Source organism: Phaethon aethereus, assembly GCF_964289735.1.
Source record: "Phaethon aethereus genome assembly, chromosome: 4".
NCBI lineage: Eukaryota > Metazoa > Chordata > Aves > Phaethontiformes > Phaethontidae > Phaethon > Phaethon aethereus.
Window position 1 is genome coordinate 70,709,884 of NC_138578.1, and position 26,048 is coordinate 70,735,931.

Sequence of the window (26,048 nt, forward strand, 5' to 3'; positions counted from 1 at the left end):
GAGTCAGTCTGAAATCCAGTCTGCTAATATTATCCCATTCCCTCCACCCTGCCCCTTTCTAAGCAATAGAAGTGTCTTATAAAATGATAATTAAGGCAAACCATGACAGGTTCTAAATTCTATAGCAAGGGCTAGAAGTTTACCAGAGCACAAGCTGGCCTAAAAGTATCACTGAGAACGAAGGCACCTTTGTGCACACTTCAAGAATCTTCTGACATGACCAGAGTCCAGCCATAATGCCTGAGAAAAATCCCGTCCTTTGGAGTACATCGCTCTGTCGTATTTCTATTAAGTTAACTGCCAAATGACCATTAGCTTCCCAAGGTAACATATGATGTAGCATGAAAAGGTGTCTCTGGACTTTGTTCACCACAAAATGCTATTCATGTTGGTTTCAATCTACCCAAGGGTATTTGCCAACTGGTTTGGCCTATGAAAAAAGTGCTCCCCTCAAATCATGGGGGAGAATAACTTCTACTTGAAAAAATTCCAGTAGACAGTCACGTAGAAATTTCTCCCAAGAAAGTGCTTGCAGAATTTCTAAGCAGTAAGCTTTAGCCGTAAATAAAAGGGAAATCAGTGGTATTCTTTTACATCTAAGTAATGCTGACAATTCAAAAGTATATTTTTAATCACTGAAAGCATAAACTTCTGACAAGAGTTTAAGTTGTGAAGTAAGGCACTTTTCCTTTCTCACTTTTTCTCAGCAATGAATCTCAGTAAGATTTTTTGAAATGTCCATTTCCTGTAATTTTGGTAATTTCAGAGTATAATTATTTTTACATTTTTATGATGCCTTTGAGGTATCATTACAAATATTTTTAAGCATTTAAACTTACAAAAATAAAATTAAATAATAGTTTCTCTTAAGGAGAGACTCAGCCCTCTCCTGAATAAACAATCCCTTTTAAAAGCAATCTAGAGATTTATATCCCCTGTAACCATAGAAATTAATCTTGTGTTTAAACAAAGTAGAATAAAACATAATTTATTTAATGAAAATCAGAACACTGCTATTACAAATGAAAGTTAGGTTTCTAGTTTTTTAATTCAAGAGAAAGCTTTGTATGCAGTCATAAGATTTTACTTGATGGGCTACTTCGTACAACTTAATCATACTCACTTAACCAATTTGAACAAAGCATTCAGATTTCTCAGTATTTTCATTTTACTCGAGATAGATATCAATCAGTAAGAAAAAAGCTAAAGACTTTTCAGATTAAAGAAGCTGAAGTTAAATGTAATGATATTTAATGATAAAAGCAATCATGAGAAACTGCTATGACATTGTGAGGCCAACAAGAAGACAGCACAACTTTTTTTAATGAGTTTTTCATAAAAAAGGTTTGGGAACAGCAGAGAAGAAAAAAAGTACAAACTGGGAAACATTTTTATACGTCAGCACAGCTTAAAAAGCAAATGACATTATGTTCAGATAAAAACCCTGTTTCCTATAGACTAAGAGTATTTACAAGGTTGCATGAAACATTCCAGCAAGCAGACCCTCAAAAACAATAATAATGCCTAAAGAACTTCAAGGTTAAAATAATTAAATATTTATAGTTCAGTTAAGTAAGAGCTAAAAGAGCATCAGCATTTGTTGTGTTTTCAAAAAGCAAGGAAAAGAACTTGAAGTTCACATGAGGAAACACTGATATGCTTCACAATATAACATCAAAACAAGAAATCATCGTCCAAAACCTACAAAATTTTTCACATCACAGTAAATTGAAATAGTTTCCTGCGGGAATACCCATAACAGCCACATAAATCTAACAGAAGTTGTGAAAAATATACAAGTATACAGTAGAAGGAATCTTTATCAAAAGAAATACAACCTAACAGATCATTTATTTAATTGCCGTATGTATTATAATAAACTATTATGTGCCACTTCTAGCTGTTACATTACCTGTATATAAGGCCTTCTTCTAAAGCCTCCATCAGTCATATCAATAGGAAATTATCAGACCATATCAAAAAAATAATAAAATTCTGCCTTATTTACAACTACAAACCTAACCTCTAAACTCTATACTCTAAATTATTATTATTATAACCCCAATTCTATCTATGATACCATGACAGATATATATATAACTGAAGAGAAAGAAAGAAAATTAAGCTGTTTAAGAGCCAGAAGTTTCTAGAATGACAGTAACTGTTCATAAACCACAAGTAACAACTCTGAAGCCCTCAGAAAGCCCGTCTACATGGGGTGACTCACTGTCTAGCTTTGCTATTTGAAAACCAGCAAGCTGCTATGATACTTGCAGCAGAAAAACATAGTATTTCCCATAATTTAGAACATTATTCCAACTTTACTTTTTTCTCACTGCCTGTGATAGAGATGAGTTTCCAGAATGGCATTGCCCTTACCTCCTTGACTGTCTTTTAAAGAGCGAAGTGAACAGATGAACGTGAAAGGGCAACCCTTACAAAAGCACTGATTTCAAAGAACAGTTTTTTGTTGTCAATAAATAAAATAATGACATTCTCTACCCCAGTGTATGAACAGTTCCAGAATGCCCCTATCAATCCAACCAGATGACAATCTGCAATGTTACTTTTTTACTCTAACTACTTTTGTCTGTAGATTCCTCTGTAAAACCTCATCCGAGCAAAACCTGAACCTGGCTCTTCATTCACAACCACAAGCCAAAGTGTTACTCACAACAGCTTTTAGCTTGTACCATCAAGAAAACAAAGGTAATGAAATGGCACACTGACAATGTTTTACATGAGTTCCCTCCAAAGTCAACTCTCTCAAACAGAATGTAGATGACTTTTCCCAGCAAAGTAACCTTTTCGTCTTGCAGAAAAGGTAAATCGTGTGGTCTCATTATCTTCCCCCCACTCCCAAACACACATGCACCCTCCTGGGAAAAATTTCTATTTCTTCCAGCTGCACCCAAAGCTCAATGACATTGAATGTACTATAGGTTCCTCTCACCAGCACCTCAAGGAGAGATCTACAAAAAACTCTGTATCTAGCAACGCTCCTTAGCAGCAATGGCAAAAATGTCAAAATCGCACACATTTAGGGCCTGAAGCATACTGGCCCAAATCGATGCTTGCTCTTGCAATGTCACTATTATTAGTCAGCAAAAAAGAAACTTGGATATGATTGGGGCAACCTAAGCAACTGTGCAATAACACACATGAATACGCATCATCTTAACCAAAGCTAATATAGAATGCATCATAGAATAATTTGGGTTGGAAGGGACCTTTAAAGGCCATCTAGTCCAACCCCTCTGCAAGAAGCATGGACATCTTCAACTATAGCAGGTTGCTCAGAGCCCCATCCAGCCTGACCTTGAATGTTTCCAGGGATACCACCTCTCTAACATGGGAGTTACAAGCTTCTGGTCTCCTTCTCTTACTCCAGTCCATAATGGAGAATGATCTAGGAGACTCGGACAAACTCAAGGCTCACATGGACATACAAACACTTGGACTGTAACACAAAGGGGAAAGAAGACAGAAGTGAACATTGCAAGGCCATGTAAGACACCTGATAATAAAAAAGTCCATTCCTGTCTCCTAGCTAACTCACCTGTTTACTCTAATAGGCTACCTCTCCCTGCAATGTATTACTCAAGTCTGAAAGCATTATGTCTATGTCTGCAAAGCCTCAAACTCATAGGAAGCCACAACTTAACACAGGAGGTAGCTTTTTGATGGTATGCATCCACAGAAAAGAAAATACACAATGTGCAAATAGGGAGAGAACACAGAAACAAGCTAAAAAACCTAAGTCAAAAACTTTGCAGAGACATACAAGAGGAAAAAAAAGGCTTGGCTGAAATAAAAGGAAACAGCATCTGCACTGAGACATACCACCACTGTCTACTGCTGTATCAAGTCTTAGGTTTCAGCCAGTAGTCAACTCCAAAGGGCCTCCAAGAAAGGGCTGTAAACTACAGTTATTTTCATGGGTGCTCAGGAAGGCAACACTGTCTCCATTCTGAAATTACTATGTGACTATAAATATAACTGATCACCCAGCCAGCTGTGAGACAATCTTAGGAAGCAAGATGGTGAAACACACACTGACACATCTTACGTTTATTGACAGATTTATGTTCACAAGCACTTTGCAGTGCACTTCAGTTATCCAGCACCTAAGTTCACTGAGATAAGTTCATGTTAACTAGCAGGGGACAAAAGAGATTGTGCTTATTCTGTAAACTGATGCACCAGAAGAGCTTCAGAAGACAAAATCTATTAAAACACTACTTTGAAAAATGAATTTGAGTTCTGATTTTACTTGAAACAATCTTCTAGAAAGAATAAAACAGGGATTGCTTCCCCCTAGCCCCGATTTTTAAAGATCTATTTTATAAGCAATAGTGCAGTTTTTCAACACCTTGTGGCCCATGAACATTTCAAAGATGTTACAGTTTCCGTAGAGGCCTTACTTTTCACAACTTTCTGCTAATCTACATATGGGCATCGCTGTAGCATGTAGAGCAAGAAGGAACAATCAAGTAACTAAAACACCACTATGTCAACAAGTAAACACTTACAAACTTGTCTATGCCTTTACAGATTAAGCCGTAAGAGTCACTAAGAAGCTCTGTATTAAGATTCAGTGTCCATCGAGCAGTTTCATTGTGTTTCGCCAACGTGTACACGGTGAAGAAATCAATGTTACCTCTCTGTCTTTTGCCATGACAACTAGATTGCCCAGGTTGGGCTGCAGTAGCTAAATGCTGCTACATTGCGGGGGAAATAAGAAAACAACTGAACAGAAAATGCTTGTGTTTCAGCAGGTGTGCATATGCAGAAAGAGGAGTATCTATTGTAAGATGGATACTGGTTTGTATACTATTTTCACTCAAGGTTAGAGTAAAATGCTACAGCAATTTGCCACACCAATGTTTCACAGCTCTTATATGAACTCTGTGAACAGTCCCTCATGTCAAGGACAGAGGTGATACCACATTTTCCAGGTTTTATTTGGGTTACAAACATCTGATTTACAGATGTCATACCACCGCTCCACAGTTCTGCTCTGCATTACAGATGAGTCCGCATTACTGAAATACATTTCATCAGTATTTCAGTACTCTGTCCATGCACTGGCATGATGTATTTAGGAAGAGAGACAGATAAATATGATTTACCTCCCCACTGAGGAACTATCTCACTAGTAACTTTCAGATGAAGATTTTAAGGCTATGAGTCACCATTAAAACATGAAAAATTAATACCAGGAAGAGAATTTACCACAAGGAGACTGGTCAAGATTACTTGGTAAATATCAAGCAGATATCTGACTGTATGAGTAGATAGAACAGGAGTTCGTAAAGGTCACTGCGGCATAGAGGTAAAAAAATAAGAGCAACACTGAAAAGTGAAAGAAGGGAAGTAGTGAAGGTGGAAGAGAGAATAAAAATGGCAGCAGAAGGGGATGGTCTGGTAGAGAATGAAGAAAACCAAAACACAAGATACATCCTGGCTAAAGCAATAATTATATTTTCAATGCAAATGTGAGACAGATACCAGAGACACAAGAGCTAGCATGTACTTGGAAGAATGGTATCCTTATTTAGAATAATAAAACGTAAAAATCCACTTAATAGGGGGAAGAAACAACCCCCCCCAATACATAATTAAATCTATTAGGATGTAAAATATTCTCCTTGAAAGTGTTTAAAATAGCCTGAACAAAACACTATATGCTATATATATGCTAGCAAAGAGAGGGTTTATGGGACCTCATGTTTTTAATAGCATGTTTTACTCCTTAGCACATCAGCATTAGAACCAGAGCATCCCAAAATCATAATTTTTCCCCACAGAAACACACAAATGCAAATGCCTGCAGCTCTAATATTATACGAAAGAAAAAGCGTATTATTGCATGTACTGTAGAGCTGTGTAACTGTATAGCAGCAGTGCAGATACTGAAAGACACGGTATCTAAACCAGTTTGAAGGTATTTTTTTCTTTTTTGACCTGAATGTTCTTCAGTCCCCTTCATAATGATTCAAACACTGTTTCTGCAATAAGCAACTCCAGTGTCTGTCTGACATGACTAGAGCATCAATAAACATGGAAGAGACAGACAAAAATGGCTAATGATAGAAAAGCAGAGAAGGAAAATAAAAACTGTTGTCTAAATAAAAAGTTTTACTAACACAGCTTTGTTTAGTTACATTTAGTTGCACTGTTTCAAATTAGCTGAACTGTAACTTTTTATCAAGTAACTCAACATTATTTTTCTTTTATTTAAACTGATTTCAGGAATTTGCTCTTTAGAAAAAAGCATAGCTTCAACGATTGCATGCATCTTTTTATTGCTTAAGTAGTAGCCATTATTAATACTAATTAATTATATGAATGGAGTCAAGAAAAGGAAAAAGTCCAAAAAGCAACAGCTGGACAAGAGAAGAAAAAAAGACAAAGGAAAAATTAATTATATAGATTAGAGTTTCACATGGACTGCCCTTTTCCTTTTAATTTCTTGGTCTTACATGACAAATTAGAGAGCAACAGAAAGAATAAGCCTGCCTTCTGCTGCAGAAAAAGTAAAACAACTAACTAGATATCTATGGGCAACCAATTTATCCTTCCTGCAGTTAAAGTTTTCTTACCATTTAAATAAACAAGCAACTATTAATCCTGCAATATGTGCTGGTAGAAAATGAGGAAACAAATACACTAACAAAGGAATCAAATGGAATGCAAATGAAGAAGAAAATACCAACAATAAGAAATCAATGACAAAAATTGTGAGAGAGATTTCAACAGAGCTGTGATGAAATACAACACTCAGAGCCAGAAATAAAAGTATAAAAAAAAAAAGAGTTGGAAGTAACAAATGAAGGCAAAAGCAAGCTACTCCTTTGAAATTAGTGAAACAGGAGAAAATGGGGTGACTCCTGAAGAACCACCATTTTTTACCAAAGTCAAGTCCAGGGATTATAATATAGTTAATATTGCCTTTAGATTTAAAAGTGATCCTACAAGGAAAATTAAATACATTTACTTGGACAGAGGCAGTTAAAAGATGCGTGCTCTCCTCCGCCTGGTTCGCAGCATGTGCTCCAAGGCAGAGAACGTATGATCAATCATAAGAGCTGATTTCACTAATCTGGTTTGAAAAATTAACACAAAAATATCCCCTGAAGCACAAAGGACAAATACTTTCACTTTTAAAATTTCCCTTTCCATTAAACTAAAAACACAGTAGTTTTTTTAAAAATAATAGTACTGACCGTTTTTCTCTTACATTACAAATATAAAGCATGTGCAACATACACGGCAGAAAATCTTTTAGGCAGTGTTAGTTGAATGCGACTTCCTAACTCAAGTTTAGTAGTTTCATGGAACAGACACAAACCAAAATCCTTTTGCTAATGAGCAAAGGGGTGGAACCATACCAACCAACCCTTACTTGGGACAAGCAGAGAGTTAACAGGTCATGAAAAATCTTGAGGGAGATATGAAACAGTAATTTTTCCATTTTTACTGTTAACACCATTTTTGTCTATTGTAGCAGGCATTACTCTTAACGATTACTGTTAGCAGCCTTAGCATTTGAGGTGAGAGGAGGAGTGCCACTACACCTCAGAAATAAATTTAGCCATATCAGACTAAACACCATGCAAAATCTAGACTTCTCATTTCAGGTAACCTACAGACTAAAGGCATTGCCTTAGTTTACTCACAGAACACACTCATTTTAGCTGTTGGTCTAAAATGCTTTCATTTCTGAAATTCTGTGCAACCCTGAAGCCCTAGAAAATGAAATGGAGCACAAGTAACAGATTCAGCATCCTGCATGTAGCAGCCTTCTCCTGCGAAGCTATAACAAAATTCTTTTACATAAATTAAAAATTCAGAAGTTTCTATCAACCGTCTTTACTTTCGATTACAAAGCCAGGTGGTATGTTGAATGGCAGCATAAACTTTACCAGAATTTCCAGGTGAATTGTTTCTTTCTACTGGCCATTATGGTAAAGAGGAGAAAAAATAAGTGCTAGGGGCCTTATTGGAAGCACTCAGTGTTTTTAGACAGAATATAGTCCTATCTTCTATGATAAATCTACTAATACAAATATGATTGTACAATAGATTATGACATTCACCATTAGCAACAGCTGAAAGGTCTTCTCAACTCCACATCAGGAGCCAAAGCAGAGAGGAAACAAGATGTTCTCAGTGCTTTTGTAAATAGGATTTTGATGAAGGACTGAAACTGAAGACTGGATTTCCTGACTTCTGAGTGCATGACAGTCCTTTTAAAAAAAGAAAAAAAAACCCAAAAAAACAGACTGATGTTATATACCAAAACCTACCACATTTCCTCATCATATACTATTACAAATTTTGCTTTAAAATTACAATTATGAAAATATGATATATTTCCATATTAACTTTTCAGAACACTGTCATCCATCCAGAAAACTACTATACACTACAAAAAAAAACCCCAGAAGACTAATATTGGAGAACTTGACCCATGCTTACAGAATATAGAGAAAAAATACATTCAGAATAATCAATGCAATCTCTTGGGCCTCTCGGCTTTACAGTTACGCAACGTTTTGTAAGATCAGTTTTTCTTCAAGCGCTACAAGAAACACCAATTAAACATCAAAAGATTCCTGCTTGTCACATCAAATTTACTACTTATTGGAACAGTATGCCTTATTTGCTAAATATGTGTTGACTTGGAAGTCATCATGAACCACATTCTTAACTAATTACACCAACTGCTAAAAAATACTGATTACTATTAAGAATCAGCAAGTTAAACTAAAACGCACCAATTATCATAGCCTTCACTTGCCAAGAAATGCCATTCCATCAAAAACACACCGCACAATTAAAAGTTAAAAATATAGTGTTTATTCTGTCCTTAATTACTGTTCCTCCACTGCTACCCAAGAGATAGGAAGTGTACTACTGTAACAACAGAATTCTTGCATGCTGCGGCTGGTTTCTGCAAACTACACACAACTTGTATTGCAAAAAACACCTTTCAAGTGAAGGTTGCACATAAACCATCGTATAAGGAATAAGAACATCATGTTGGCAATGTTATTATATCAGACATTGAATGCAGTGCAAGATACTTCTCAGCAAGATGTATATTATGTTGTTTGTTTAGCTTGTGGGATATATCAAAAGATGCCTGGGCTTCAACTTGGTGGTCAAAGGGATACCCTACACTCAGCTGCTACAACTTGTAGCTGTGTATGTATTCTTTAACACTGTCTGTATGGTCAATGGATAGTCTGTTTGCTCTAACTGAAATAAATTAATAAAATACTCAAAAAATCTATTTTCAGCATAGTTTCTAATCTGTGTCAACTACTGGCGATACTGCAGTCAGGCAGGTTTGGGGTTCATTTTTCTAAAACAGCAAAAAACAAAGTTGTTTTTTTTTTTTAATCTGAACATTAAATATATGAATACAAACACAGAGAATGAGTTACGTAATTTTGTTCAGATTCTTTCATAATTTCATTGTAGCAATATTAAAGATTCAAAAGAGTTGGTTAACCCGCTTTTGTTACCTTTAAAATTTTTTACCCAATAAACTCTTAGGACTTGGTGTCATTTTATTAACTTCACTGGAATAAAAATGTAGCCGTAAACACTACTAGGTCAAGAACTAAAAACTTGCATAATCTAGCAGCCAGGTAGCAAAATAAATCCTTTAAAAACGATCAAACAAAGCTAAAAATAAAATTACATATAAATTCAAGTTTTAGACTGTGGTCAATTGAGGTCTAGACAAAACCCTATGTTTGTTCACTGCCTAGTCTCCAGTCTGCTCCAAGTTTGAAAAGGTAATTGAACTCAGTCTATAATTACTGGATTAGATACAGATGGGTTCTGTACATTTCAGGGGAGGAAAGAACTGTTTTGATTCATTTTATGATTGCCTGTAAGGTCAAACTTTTCAAAATGTACTTTCATCTCTTAAATGGTTTCTCAAAGTCCCAGGGGGACATCTTCAATAACTGATGTTTTAAGCAATTTGGGTCTATCAGATCCAGTCTTTGAATGTAATACGCTGTCCATTTTCTAGCATTACAAATGTGCATGTAGGTTAATTGCTACAACTCGTACATATTTTCAAAACTACACTTTTTTGAAAAATTGCAAGTTTTACCCAACAACTGTTATGCATAAATATTTGTAGAATTATTTTGGTTTAGAATACAGAATGTCTTTGGAAATACGAATAAATAACACAAATTAGAAATGTCCTTATTCATCATTCCTTCACATCTGTCAGAATATTCTGAGAATGCTCTCAACGTATGAATAGTCCCAACAAATTCAATTCGCTTCCTACAAACAAAGAAATGAGGAACATACCTTAATAAAAAAATACTAAAAACCACTAGAGAAGACTTATCTTTTTTGTACTCTCTTATTTGAGCCTTCATCCTCTCCCTCACTCACAATATCAAACGTGGAACAAACAACGAGCATTAAACTTTCACTCTGCCAAGAATTTTTTGCAAAATCTTTTCTTCAATTAAATCAACCATAACTCTGCAGCCTGTTTCAGTACAACCAGGATTTCATGTTGCATCTTGAAGTATCTTCCTTAGTTAAAAGTTCAAATGCTCCACAAAGGATATCTAGCTCTGCTCTCAGGGACTCTCAGAGCTACCATAATAGCAATTTAAAGCAGAAAACACATCATGCAATCAGAAAGCAACATAATAGTTCAGTTCATAGTCTTAAAAGAGGCAGGAAACTTAATTCTGAACAAGTTACTATTCAAAAGTTTCAGTTTATTTACATCACAACAATCTTCTTTCTTATAAAATTCCAATATGAAAGTATTTTTTGTTACAACATACATTTGTGTTTAATCAACAACATCTCACTTGCAACAGCCTCAGTCAAACAATTATCTTTGTAGGATCAGACACCTATAGAGTTTTCTGCCAGAGATTTGATATTTAAGCACTGGTAATAAGGATAATAGGAAATATGTTAATATAATTCCCCTCTGTCTCCAAGTGTGCTAATCAAAGAGGCTTAAGAGCACAGCAAGTTATCTCATATAATTTCCATTATTAACATTTTATTAATATTCTTTCAAAGTCCTCCACGTAAGGGACAAAACCTGAAGTCAGAACCAACCACCACAAAGCCCCAGCAGAAAGATGCATGATAATAACAGTTACTCTGCAGGTTGTGCAGAATTCCCACTACAACTAACAAGTCTCACTGAAAGAAGAAACTTCTTGCACTATATTTTCAGAACTGACACAAACCAGTTTGTTCAAAACAGTTCAATCCATAAAATGCCTGCAAACAAACGGTGGGTTTTTGTAATACTGGCTTTTTTTAAACATAAAAGCATCAGTAACAACCACATATAAACAAATTAAAAAAAAAGGTCTTTGAAGTAAACTTCTGATCCTTATTAGTGTCAAAAACAAGCATGCAAATTTACTCAAAAGATAAAAGCCATGTAACATTTGCGTTATCTTTTTTCCCATATCTCTAAGGGATGCTTTTAAATGTATTTCTTAAAAATTGGAATAATATTCAGATTAGAATTTACATAGGGTGCATATGCTTAATTCAATAAAATAAGAATCAATCTTTAAGAGCTATATAGAAAAGGCTTCTTTTCATTCATTATAAGCAAAAAAAAAAGTTTCCTTCAAAAAAATGTACATGTCTTATTTCCCCTACAAAATAAAATTTTAGTAAGTATTCCAAGTGTATGGTGTGAACCCACAAACCACTCCTGAAACTACTGTAATTTTTAAGGCAATAAATTGTGAAGACATGCTAAAGGAATAGCCAGACCACAGCACCGTGCCTTCCGTGTGCCATAATGCAGAAGAAAATAAATACGATCTAAGAAGTTATACTAGGTCACATTTTAGACCAACTAATTAACCCTCTGCTATTTTTTTTCCTTTTTTCTCCTCCACATTTTGAGCATCTCTAAGAAATATTTTTCTGTATTTGCTGTATGCTCCTTTATATCATATTCAAAAACATAAGAAACAGTATCTGAGCTCTCATAAGTATTCCCCATCTATACTTCAATGTATTCCACAGTGAGCTAAAAATCTTAGTAACATCATCATTAAGAGAAATAAAGTGTATTCTTATAACAAGCTAGTCTTGCTCTCATTATGGTATACCATTGTGTCTTTATGCAAATCTTTAAAAAACGAAGAAAGGAGATAGCCAATTCATATATATGAACCTGAATCAGTGTGCAAACTACAGCAATATACTATCATTTAATCAATGAATACCTCACATTGGTTAATGACTTGAGTCTTAAAAAAAAAAAAAAAATCATTTAAGTGTACACCCATTCATCTTCTGAAACTTGTGAGGAAGAAATCAAGAAAAAAAAAATCCATTAAAAAGTGGTTGCTTACTTTGTGGTAATTTTTGTGGTAGATAACTAGATTAAGCACCCTGTTAAGTCTAATATGGCTATTTTATTTTAGAAATACTTTAACACGTTGCTTCCTGTAAGTTCATTTATTATTAAAAATGAAGACAGAACATTCATACATTTGCACAGTCTAAGGTCAGACTGATCAGAGTCATAGGTCACTGGAGCAATAGTCTGGGATTTGGAAAACCAGTATGAAATTCTTTGCTTTGGTATGAATCAGTGTCCCATATGTAAAAAGGAATTCCTGAGCCATCCCTATGCATTAACTCCTGCATTACTTGTTAAGTACCACATGTATTTTGGAGTATATGCACTTGACTTAGAGATTAAGTGATGCAGAATCTACCAAATCAAGGATCAGCTGAATCGCACCACAAATAATGTGTACTTTTTTCAGCACTGTATCTTATTTTTGCTTTTTCATAAGATCCAAGAACAAATTGGAGACTTTTTTCTTGTCATCATGTCTCCTAACAAAATAGGATGAAAAAATTTCTCACCACTATGTAGATTTTTCAGACTTTATTTTTGTAGCTCTTTTCTACAAAACAACGAAGCAAAACAACCTCCCACCACCATTTTTCTGAAAAAAGCTGATACCAGAACAGGACACAACATTTTGTCATTTTAGTAGTATTATATGCTTTTCCTTTAATTGGTAATTCCCTCTATGCTTCATTAAACTTCCATCTTTTAAAAGCTTAAATTTCTTTATTTTGGTATCGACTGCTATGTACAGTATTTATTAGGAGCCAAGGAGACCACATTATGCCCTACCATATCCACAATCAGCATTGATAAATGCCCTACTGACACGTGCAAAGGTAATATCGTGCCCAAGAATCTTTGCATGTACGTAATAATTCTTCTATATAGTTGAATGAGCCATGCCTCAATTTAAGCCTACATAAAGGAACACTTTCCCTTGAATATCACAGCAGAAACTACAGTATGCATCACACTGCCCAGCTGAAACGAGCGGAAGAAAATAATATGTAACAAAGAAAACTGAAGAAAGGAGAATTTTAAATTAATCAAAAATTTGTAGCTGTCACTTGAAAACAGGTATGCAACAAGGTTCTGAAAGAAGAATATCCCAAGAACATGCACATCTGTTTAATATTACAAGCCAACCGTCAACATCCTAAGTGAAGTTTTAATTTAATATTTTTTCTTTCTGGATGTTTTACCTTTAGTCAATGCCTCGTGAGAGTATCAGCTTTCTATAAGAAACTGTTAAATATAAAGAAATGTTATTGTAGTATGTTTATAAAATCATAGTTCGAGAACTTTTTATTTTTCTAAAGCCTGACCACAACTTAATTATCTGCAGGACATTCCAAGCTCACAATTGCAAGCTCCAGTTCCCAAGCAATTTTAAATAGTATCTACTGTACAGGACATACGGTATTGCAAATACCACAACATGGTAGTGTTTCCAAAAGTCAGCATTACAGCCTTTAGACATGGTTTTTATTTTCAATAAATATTTGTTTCCCTATTAATCATTAAATGGTTTTCATCACCATTAAATGTTTGTCTTTCACATGTCAGTTTGCTATTACCATTTATTTTTAATATAAGTGAACTAGGTATAAAAAAAGACAGATATAATGTATAACATGCCTTATGTTATACATAAAGCGTCAGCAGAGTAAGCAGTACGTTCCTCTGCAGTTCACACAATGTTTTGCTTCTTTTCCAGGAAAGAGCAAGAGTAAAAGCAAGAAAAAAAACTTGTTAAACTGAAGATAAGGTAGGGGGGAAAAAATTAGACCATTAGCTCAGCCACAAATTCTCGAAGAAAAGCTGGAATTTCTTTAAGAAAGAGAAATCTCAAAAAGCCTGGGAATTCAAAATTGTTTCTACTTTGTAAGAATGTCCAAACCACCTGGAAATAGACAAGACAAAAAAAATGCATGATGCAATTACGTCTGTATTCTATACCTGTCAATCTTTAAACCAGCAGATAATACAACATTTCTAAAACAACTCAGAACTCCAAAAGTATATTTTCCTCCCCAAACTATCAGTACTCTGTAGAATACCTTGGTTTCAACACATTGCTGATAAACTCCCCTCTCTTCCTGCCCTTTAATCAACTTTCCCCTCCTCTGGAGACTGTTTGAGGACTCCGGCTACTTTACACTCCCCAGCACGCTGCCGCCACGGAGCCAGCGTGAGTCCCCACCGCACTCGTGGTGGGCTGCCATACAACCCGGTGCTCCGTTCTCAGCTCCTCTTTTACCTGCCAGGCCTCAGGTGTGTATTTTACTCCAGAAACCCCCACAAGTCCTGCAGCAAGATTATTTCTGGTTTTCTAAATGTAGTGATATTTTACTTTCACCTCTGCTAAACATTTGACAACCTTTTTCCCATTTAAAAAAAAAAAAAAAACAACTCATTGAATGACCATATTAAAATTCTAATTAGAATATAAGAATATCATGCCATGTTAGAGCTCTAATAAACTTATGAGTCAAACCAAGACCCCCTACTCTTATTTTCAACTACAGACGAACTTAATGTTTAAGAGCTTCTGAATATCCTCAGAGAACCTCCACTGACATTCACTGGAACCCCATTTCACACTTGCTATCCAACTGAGGTGTGGAGAGCTGGGAAACACCAGTTGGTTGCATCTTGTATGGCAGAAATGAAATAATTACATCCACATTCAAAACCGTTTAAAAGTCAATCAAAAAAGGCGATATCCAGCGGGAAACCTCAAGCAATTTATTAATAGTGGGAAAACAAAGACTGACAGGAAGCCAGATTACATTTACCTGTATCTGCTTTTTGTTTTGTTTTTGCATTTTTCAAGTGCTGGACAATACTTATGGAAATGGAAAAGATTTAAATTTGAGCAGATGCAGTACATCCACTTTTCTATTGCTCTCACCACCATCCATCACAAGGGAAGGAAGAGTCAGAATGAAAGAGTAACATGGGACAACAAACACCTCAAGGTTGGTACCTTATCACTATAAAATGTCATTTTTTGGCAGACAGAAAGCTTTGACACACCACCTACAGTCAGCAACTTGTATTTTCAAGAAAATATCCATCATTTAAAATTCTGTGCAATTATATCACATTGTACTACTTTCAACACTAAAGAACATTTTCCCCAAATTGCTGGAAACTATTCATACCTCAAATTTTCACCGTTTAATTGCTTTCACTGCTGAAGCTATCATACCAGGTTTTAGTATTTGCCAGTCTGGAAAATATTTTCAAGCATAGCGGTCTGAAGTTTCAAAGATAGAGCATATAATTACATAATCTGTCACTGAAAAATTATATCCTTTTGTCTATGGCAAAACACACAAAAACTTAATCCACTCATTACCAAAAATCATAAGGAATCAGCTCAGCATTACAGCAATAACTAACCCTGATGACCAAAACCATTTGCCCAGAAAGCTGGTAGATGCCCCATCCCTGGAAACGTTCCAGGCCAGGTTGAACAGGGCCCTGAGCAACCTGCTCTAGTTGAAGATGTCCCTGCTCATTGCAGGGGGGTTGGACTAGGTGGCCTTTAAAGGTCCCTTCCAACTCAAACTACTCTATGATTCTAAAACCAGACCCAATTAGCAAAAACACAAGTGTTAGTACTACTCATTGAAAGCAGTGACTTGTAAACCGATTTTTATGAGAAGTTGCAAAATCTTTATTCTTTGAAATAGCTGTCCTGTTCCCTGAGATTGAGAGATTAAACTATTTTTGCTGATAACACTTGTGAAGCATAGCTAGCATCCCCAATTACAATATCTCCCATTTATATTTCAATACACTTCAGAGTTCAAAGCAATTAACACCTGTGTTAACTCAGAAATTCTGTCCGCTAATTGTCACAGAGAAGAAAACTCATTAGTCCAAGCCTAGATAAAAGTAGTACTTTTCAAACACCCCTCTCTACCTAACTTAACAAGCAGGATATACCATGCACACATAACATGAGAACTGCAGGATGCTGGGAAGAGTCACAGGTAAGTTCTTCTCTGGGCTACTATCCACCAAACTTGTCCTACCTTCAAAAGGGAGGAGGAGGAGAATCAGAACCTTAAAGTTACTAACTTCCAGAGAAATTAGCTTTATTTTGTCCTCACTGTTAATACCTGACTCTGAGCAACCTGATGTAGTTGAAGATGTTCCTGATCCTTGCAGGGGATCAGACTAGATGACCTTTAAAGGTCCCTTCCAACCCAAAGACTCTATGATTATGTTTAAAAAAATAGAAATATAGAGCCCAAAGCTTCTAGTGATGACAGTGTATCAAAGTACTCAAAATAATGAGCTGCTCTTGCTCCAAAGTCTTTCATAAAGAACTCAGAGAAACAGTAAAAAGCATAAATGCATCAATTAAATTCACTAACCTGTAAACATTGTTTCATTCTTGCTCTTCCTTCTTCCATTTCCCCTCCTTTCTTTCCTATTTAGATGTATTCTATCATAACCTCCACATTATTCCCTGGTATTCATTGTTTTTCCTTCCCCCTCCACCCCCCATATTTCTACCTCTCATGTTAAACTGTCTCTTCTCCAACCTACATCATTCTATTTTCTTCCAGTTAAACCTGCTCACTCTCTGTTGTCTTTCTCTTCCATCTTATCTCCCCAGCTTTTCAGATGCCATAGGAGCCACCACCCCACCCCAAGCCCGCATTTCTCCTTCTTCAGATGTCACACTAATGTAACCTATGTTTGAGTAAAAGGAGGCAGCTACATATGATAAACTTCAGCTTTCTTCCACTTCCATATGCACTACAAACTTCCATAAATTTTATCCTTATTTGTGGCAAGATGACAAATCAAGACTCACAGGAAGTATCAGTTTAATGGGCAGTCATAGTTGGGAAAGAGTTTGTAGTGATCAGCCACATGATATAACAATTTCTCCAACACCTAACTGTAAATCAGAAGAGAACCACCCACGATCAACCTGGAAGCAGGTGAGGACAAAGACAACATCCTCAGAATGGGAACTGGAGCCTTAGATACTTTTGGACTCCTCAGCACCTCATGAGGTCCAGTTAGTCAAAACAAAACTAATAGGCAACTCAGGAAAGTTGTCTTCCAAGCCAACTTTCAATCCTGCTGTTGAGTTATATTCAGAAAATAATTCCCATGGAGTTAAGAATGTACTTAAAAACAAACAAAGCGGGGGGTGAGGGGGACAAGGACAGACATTTGCACAGACATTTCCAAAAATATGAGTTCATATCTCTTCCCCCAAGGCCAACCTACACCCTCACCACTGTTACTGATGTGAGTTTTGCTAAAATCAGAAGCATCACATGGGGAACATTAGTGATTTGGCATTTAATCTTATTGCATTAAACAAGGTCAGCATTTCATTCCTCTCCAAAAATCTTAAAAAAAAACACCCCAATGCTTTCCTCTGCTATTTCCTTAACCAGCTTTTTATGTGTTTCTCCTCTACTAATTACAATGATCAAGTTCTTTCCCTTTCATCTCTCAGGCTAAATTTCTTCTCTAACAAGGATGAAGGAAGTGAGATGTAAAAACAATAAATGATCATAATAAAAAAATAACATTAACCATAATTTCCAGAGGGGAAGAGATAAATCTGAAATATTAAAGAGCAGTACACTGTAACTCCTCATTTAAAAAAAGTATAATTCAGAATTGTATCTTCTGCCTAGTAAATGGGGGAAGGAAACCCATGTGCATGTAAACAAGCACAAAATGCAGCATCAACAGTGAACTTTGAGGAAAAAAGTAACTGTACAAGGGAGAAGTCAGAATTCATTCTAATGACCTCAGCTATAGGCCAAATTTATTAGAACTTACCTCTCATTACATATTAAGAGGTAAACTGAAATATCACTTGCTGTCCAAAATTTGGCACAGTCATTAATTTCTAATAAAAACTATAATTGGCTATACCATAAGCAGTATATATTTCCCTTGCATCCAAATATTCTCTCATGGGAGTTATTCTTATGTAATCATTAGAGTCAAAACGATCATATAAACTAACTTTAGTAAATCAGGTTAGAATTTTTTTGAGTATAAAAACAACAAAAAAAAAATAAAGCACACCACTGTAAGCATTTTTGGCCATTTTCCTCATAGCACTGGTTAGTATCAGCCATCCAACTACAACACAAGTAGTTCACTATGAGGCAATGCAGTTTTTGATGCACTGCCTGTGCTCTGCCATGGACTTTAATAGTACCAGTCTCAGATATGGAAGTTTTCAGGATTAAACTCCACTCAGGTCTATTCTAGATCTGACAAATACAAGTCCCATCCTATAAAAAAGGTAATATGACAAGCTGTTTATTTCATTATTTTGGATATTTCTCAGTCTTTCAAAAACTTAGATGTAATTTCATACGTTCTGCAGACACCAACCTGAACTTGACTCAGAACCAGCAGCATAGTAATTATTGTCATATTCCAATAAAACATTTAATACTTGGCATTTTTATTTTCATATACCTTTTACTTTTAGAACAGGGATGCTGTTGCTCCCTGCATCAGCAGATTGGTACCTGCCTACCACCAAAGCTACTGTACATCCAAAAGTAGGCAGTGGAAAAGCCTGTGGACCTGCAAGCCAACTCTTTTTCTTACGATCCTAAAATGTTATTAAGCACAATGAACCCTTTGTTTGAAATCTAGATCTAATCATCTCCTAACATTTTTCAAACTTTTTTTTATTTGTAAACCCCTAGAAATTTTCCAGTGAGGGTGCAGACTTGCCTTTCTCTATTAGCGCCGTGTACTGGCTACTGATTATATACTGTAACCACACCCATTACACAATTTTGATGGCTGAATTTTATTCTTGGTACCTTTTCAAACAATCCTGAATAGTCTGAAAGGGATCAGAAAGTATGTACGTTTAAAACTACTCACTTTTAATTGTGCTATGTCAATAGTTATGTCATGCTATCCAAGGTGGTCCTATATGGTCAATTTGGGGGACTAGCTACTGCTTTGGGCATTCCCCAAGTAATTTTTTAGGCTTTATTAATGCAGTGACAGTGGCAAAGATTAAGCCATTGTAAACACCATATACAAACACCCCTACCCCTTTTTTCTCCTACGAGAATGCTCTAAATACCAAAGTGTGCCAAGATGCGCAGGAAGATCCCATGTTTGGGACCAAGGACAAAACATGAGCTCTCCATCTCCTCTAATAGTGATGCTATTTTGAATTATCCTGTGGGCTGCATCCAAACAATGAGATATGTTGGACTTATGCGGGTACACATGAAAAGGCTGGTTTACTCACAGTATGTAAAATTAAAAAAAAAAAAAAAACAAAAAAACCCAAAAAAACCCCCAAAAAACAGCTATCGCTAACTTATGTGTAGGCAGAGTAGTATACTAAGTATACTATGAAAATCAGGTGGCCTTTTAATTAAAAAGTTTGCTCAAAATTTATATTCAACATCATTTGCTCTAGCTTTCACAAGAACTAGTTTTGGAGGCAAGTTTTATCTGGGGATTTTTCCTCCTCATTACATTTGTACAGAGCAGCCAAACATATTCTTGATGTGAATACTGGCCTATCATACCAGTGTTTTGAAGAATCAGTTAATCATCCTACAGAATCCATACACAGAAGTTATATGAGTAACAGATGTTGTACTCTCATGAATCTGGCATCCGTATGCATTCAACAGCTTCAAACACAGACATTTGATCATTCTGAAATTTTGTATTTAAAGACTTAGAAACATTTAACCTTTCAAATTTTCCATTCTCAAGGATATGTTTTCAGATATGTCCGGTATTGCTTTTGAAGAATTCATGCTCCAGCACTTCATTTTTTAGCTTTTTGTAAAACCTTGAAGAAGAGAACCTCCCTAGCAAAACATAGGATTTCACTCACAGCTGAAATCAAGCCCATGGTGAAATTCTGCTTAACAATTAATTTATTTTTATTTCTCTTAATAGGTTTTATCAGCCGTGACTCCATTTCTCCCATATTGAACAGCCAGCAATGATAAAAAGTTCTCATTCCTTCAATATTTTCAAATAACTAAGAAAAAAAGCATATTTGACAGATGATATTCCCAAAGGCTCATAATTGCCATAAATAAAAGTAATATGACAGGCTTAAATACTGAGACGTTCTGAGACTGAAGTTCAAGTACCAAACACTTTCCAAAGCTGACAATCTTGTAAAATATCCAAAACCGCAGGTTTAAGACCACAGTAAAACTGTGAACAAGTGTCACATAAACTGGGCCTACGCTATATCTGAACTGGTTATGTTTGTCCCTGAGCATTTACTTCAAGCCCAGTTTTTTTGGTTTAAATACTTTTGCTCTAACCCTTAAAATTCTTCAATCACTTCGCATATTAACTCATCTTAATCTCAAATCTGATGCCATACCAAGGAACTACATAAACCTATAAAAGTATGACCAAACACACAAACTTTAATATCCCTGCATACTACATTTTAAATAGCCATATCACTGTAATAGTTTAAGGAAAAAAGAAAAATTTGCTTTTGTTTTAGTTGATCAAAAAGCACTAACATATACATAATGAATTCTAAGTCTTTTATAAATTACAAGCAATGGAAAGTCTGTCACTGTTATTGTAGCTTTCTTGTAGGGAATCCCTCAATAATCATTTCTTACCTGGTCCTAGTCAATATGTAACTGGCGAACAGGTGGAGAACTGCCAGAAACATTCACCATACACACAGCATTAGTCATCTTTCATTACGTATCAGACAATCCAATGGTTCTACAATGCAGCTGACAGACCAAAAAACCCCAAACCAAATAAACAGTGATGGGTCAATGCTGGGGCAAAGAAAATCCTTTCAGAAGTTCATGGCCATCACAGTCGTCTTTGATTTAGAAGAGCTTCCACAGGCAAATGGATCAGTTTTGTCACAGTTTAACAATATCACCAGCAACAGCCATCTCTGCAACTAACATTACACTGGCTTTGGATAACCTCGCAACATCCTTGTGCTATCAAATTAGTCCCAAACACAAAAAGCCTTCCTCAGCTTCCCACAGACTGCAGCAATTCAGCATACCTGCCTTTCTGGCAGCAGTCTGTTTTTAGATCAAATTAAATCACTTCTGTGCTGCTTTTGGCTGGGATAGAGTTCATTTTCTTCAGAGTAGCTAGTATGTGGCTAAGTTTTGGATTTGTGCTGAAAACAGCGTTGATAATACAGGGATGTTTTAGCTATTGCTGAGCGGTGCTTACACAGAGTCAAGGCCTTTTCTGCTCCTCACCCCACCAGCGAGGAGCCTGGAGGTACACAAGAAGTTGGGACACAGCTGGGACAGCTGACCCCAACCAACCAAAGGGATATTCCATGCCATATGACATCATGCTCAGTATATAAAGCTGGGGGAAGAAGAAGGAAGGGGGGATGTTTGGAATGATGGCATTTGTCTTCCCAAGTAACCATTACACATGATGGAGCCCTGCTTTCCTGGAGATGGCTGAACACCTGTCTGCCGATGGGAAGTGGTGAATAAATTCCTAGTTTTCCTTTGCTTGTGTGAGTGGCTTTTGCTTTACCTATTAAACTGTCTTTATCTCAATGCAAAAGTTTTCTCAGTTTTACCCTTTCGACTCTCTCCCTCATCCCATCAGGGGGGAACGAATGAGTGGCTGCATGGTGCTTGGTTTCCAGCTTAAACCATGGGGTTAAACCATGGCACACTCCCACTCGCTGATCAGCATGCTGATAGAAATCATGTTGAGACATGCTTCAGCAACACATTTTTAGCCTTGGCTTCTTCTCCAAAGTCATTGTTTATGTAAGTATCATTAATTAAACCCACTCTCCCCCTCAGACTGTTCAGCTCATCCACATTGGCATTAGCTGTTTACTTCACTTGAAGCTCTTCTAATTAAACAAGATACTTTTATCCACTTCTTTGCCCTTCTTTCTGTTGCCTAGACAGTGCCTCAAGAAAACTCAGAAAGGACGAAGGGCTCACAGAAAAGACTGGGGCCAGCAGAAAACAGTAGATGTGAAACAAAGGACTAAGACAGGAGGAAAAAACATAGCTATAGCACACCATCACTGCACAGGACTATGGCTGGACAATGAGAAGAAGATGAAGGTGAGACTAGACTTGAGTACGAACAGAACTTAAGAAAGAAAACCAAAACTGGGAGGAAGCAAAAGCAAGGAAGCATTGGTGTTGGGAAGGAAAGAGAGAAAAGACTAGAAAGGAAGATGATGTGGGTGTGAGCCTAGTGTGAGGCTATAAATTATTTGGAATATAGACACTGAAACTGAGGAGTAAACGAAGTGCACAGACAGTACTGGAGGCAATGGAGTAGAAGGTAAAAAGCTTCAGAGGGAATGAACAGAAGTCTGTGGCTATAAGAGTATCTAGAATGGAACCTAAAAACCTCAGATTTCCTCTTGCTTCCTCTGCTACTGCAAATAACTGTGAAACACTCTGGCAAAGTATCCAAACACCATCTAGTGCTAAACCCTTATAGGGTAACAACCTGCCCTCAGCATCAGCCCAAGTGCTGGAGTTCTGCATAGCAGTTTTAAAAGTTGTACCTGTGTTGATGACACAGATAAATGTCAACATGATGCCATGACAAAATTTCAATCCTATTTAGAATCTAGGAATTTACACACACACAACTTGTGTTAAAAAATTAAAAAGGCTGCCCTGCTCTGGAGTAAGACTGAAGAAGCCTGTTCTCTCTAATACTGCAGGATGTGGAATATCTTTAGTTAAAATCAGAAGATGCAGTGGAGGGGAAAAAAGGTAGATCTCATGGACAAAGACCTTGAATGTAGTTTTATGGAGTGGTCTGATCACTGCAGTTCAATCCCTACCATAGAACCATTGTCATACCAGTTGACAAATCACTAAAATCAACTTTTTGTAATGGTTAATAGTTGTATGTTCATTTAACAGGTACCCAATTTGACACTCTCTGCTTAGGCCTCAAAGCATTCACTGAGCTACTGAACATCAAACATCAAGTGTTATAAAACACAGTTGGTTTTAAGTACTCTCTCTCAGAACTGGGAAAGTACAATGAGCACAGAAATGTGACATTAATATCTGTGCTTGAAAACTAAATGATTCTAAGTTAGAAAATGACAGAACAAGGTTACTTGTGCATTCTTTGTTTAGTCCTCAGCTTGCATATGCGTTCCGTAAGCCTGTCTCCTCAGAGAGTGGTACTGAGGAGTATTTTTCTTGTAGTTTTTCAAAAATATGGTGCAGTACCTTATTAAATGTGTGTTATTCAAACCCTGGTTTGGTATCAGACTTTTTTCCCTGCCTTTTACTCAGTATGGAGGAAAATAATCTTCAATAAATGCGTTTTTACAGCATGACAGTGGATTGAGGACTGTATTAATGCTGGTCAGCCTTCAGCCCTGTAATTCCTTAACTTCTCTGTGCTTGCCTTTTCAAGTCTTAAAATGTTCTGATTCCCTTTTTACATGCAATTTGCATACATTGGCACTTTACAGCCACACTGTGGGACAGAAAAAAAAATTAATAATACCAGAGACAGCATATACGATGCAACATTACAAACGCTTACACTCGTATTTGCTATGGAAGCGTTCTCTTATGTGGCAACTGGCGTGAGGAAATACTCGTCTGAACGCGTGCACGACCGCGGCAGGGACTGAAGAAGAGCCGGTTTTGCACGATTAGAAGCGTCAGCCCTCGCAGGAAGGGGACGCGGCCAGCGGAGCCCCCCGGGACCGCCCTGCGGGCCCCTGCCGCGGAGCGGGCCCCCGCCCGAGCGGAGCCGCGCCGGGGGGAACGCAGGCGGCAGGCGGGCGCGGGGCCCTCCCCAGCCGCCACAGCAGCCGCCGGGCTCCCGGCTCTCACGCTGCGCTCCCGCCCTGCCAGCCCACATCCGTGTGGGAAAGAGCTGCCCCAGGGTTGTTTGCGGGCGACTCCGGGGCCCGCTCGCTCGCCCCGGGCCCCTGGGGAGGGCTGGACGCGGCGGCCCGCTCCGAGGCGGAGGCGAGGAGGCCGGGCTGCCCGCGGCGGCGCCCAGGCGGGGCCGCTGACGGGGCACCGTCAAGCGCAGGCCGCCGGCGGGCCCGGCCGCCGCTCGTCCTCCCCACCCCCAACCCGGGGCCCGTGTACCCGCCGCCACACTCACCACCTCCCGGGCCCGGCTGGTGAAGTCGCTCTTGGAGCGGGCAGCGCTCCGCTTGAGCAGATCGTCCCTGGCGCTGTCGCCCGCCGCCACCCCCAGCGCCTTGTTGCGGGTCTTCACCGTCTTCACGCTGGCCTTGAAGAGCAGGGTGATGTCCACCGCCATGGCAGCCCGCCCCTCCGCCGCCGGCCGGTGCCGCCGCGCACTCTTCCCCGCGCAACGCGGCCCCGCGCGGCGCGTTCCGCCCTGCGTGGGGGGTGCGGAAGGCGGGCAAAGGAGGCCTCGTCCCCACGCTGCCTTCTCCGCACTCCCGGTTTAATTCACTGCCGCGCCGTCCGGCGGCGGGGCCAAGCTCCTCGTTAGCCTCCGCGGAGCCCGCCTGGGCCGCGGCGCGGTGTGCAACGCCGAGCCCGGGCAGCCGGTGCTGGGGTTTGGGAGAGGCGCTGCCTCCTGCCCTGGCAGCTCGCCGCCCGCCCGCCGACACCCGCGCCTGGCTGCGCGCCGGGGCAGCGCTGTCCGCGGCTGCGCTGCGCCGGGCGGCGGCCGCCTCCTGTCGAGCAGCAGCTGCGCGGAACCACGGTCACAGGCCAGCAACAGTTTGACGTCTAGCCACCCCGCTATGGCGTCGTGGCAGGTGTCGCCAGGTGGTGCTGTTATACGCAGTCTCCTAAGTTTTTAGCTTGGCAACTTGGTCATGGAAAGGCAGGTTAATTAGAGTTGATCAATAGACGTTAGCAGATCTGCACTGGCATCTGGGGTGGGCGCTGCTGTGAGAATCCCCTAGGAAATGATCAGACGTGTATGTCCTCTGATTACGTTTCCCTGCGCTGTAATAGATGGAGCAACCTTGTTACACCTGGCACGTGCCGCCATCCTTTCTTCTCCACCGGGAAGCTGAGCGGCAAGGTCCTCCAACCTGCTGCTGTCCAACGCTGGGACGGGGTCGCACCGGTGCCTGGAAGGGGTATCACACAGTCAGACACAGTACAGCCCTGTTTGTAATCTAAGGGATTCTTAGAGCTTTGTGGAATAACTTTTCTTAGGCTAATAGGCAACTTTATTACCATGTTCTGTGCAGTAGACTAGCTATGTGAAATTGCGTGACATAAAGTGGAAAACTTTTGACCAAATAGCCAGTGGTAGTGGGCTTTTTAGAGAGAGGGAGAGAGAGATGTGTATCTGTGTGCCATATAATGCTGTGGGATCCAGCAGATACCACATAGTTTTTAACTGTGCTCTCACTGACCAGAAGCACATTCCCCGAGACAGTCTCCAAAGAACACAATTTCAAAATCCTGCCTCTCCCCAGCAGACTGGAACTGAAGCAACCACAACTATTTTTCCTATCTACCCTGGAGTATCGTACAGGCTTTCTTCCCTTGTTGATTTCTGCTCTGCTTTCAGTTCAATTCTCATCAATTCAGCCTGAGCTATGGATTAGTGGTTCCCTCATAGTTGAATTGTGATTAGACATCATTCATACTTTGTCATTATTGTTCTATTT

General features: G+C 38.4%; 1 protein-coding gene across 1 annotated transcript in view; it reads right to left on the bottom strand.

Annotated features, from left to right (window-relative positions):
* Positions 1-24,795, bottom strand: part of STX18 (syntaxin 18) — a gene marked incomplete at its 3' end in the record, with an annotated part of 68,264 nt that extends 43,469 nt beyond the window's left edge. Inside the window, exon 1 of the mRNA XM_081999739.1 lies at positions 24,548-24,795. Within this exon, the coding sequence (XP_081855865.1) occupies positions 24,548-24,709 (162 nt within the window). The 5' untranslated portion in view covers positions 24,710-24,795. The remainder of the gene's footprint in view (positions 1-24,547) is intronic.
* Between the last annotated feature and the right edge of the window lie 1,253 nt (positions 24,796-26,048).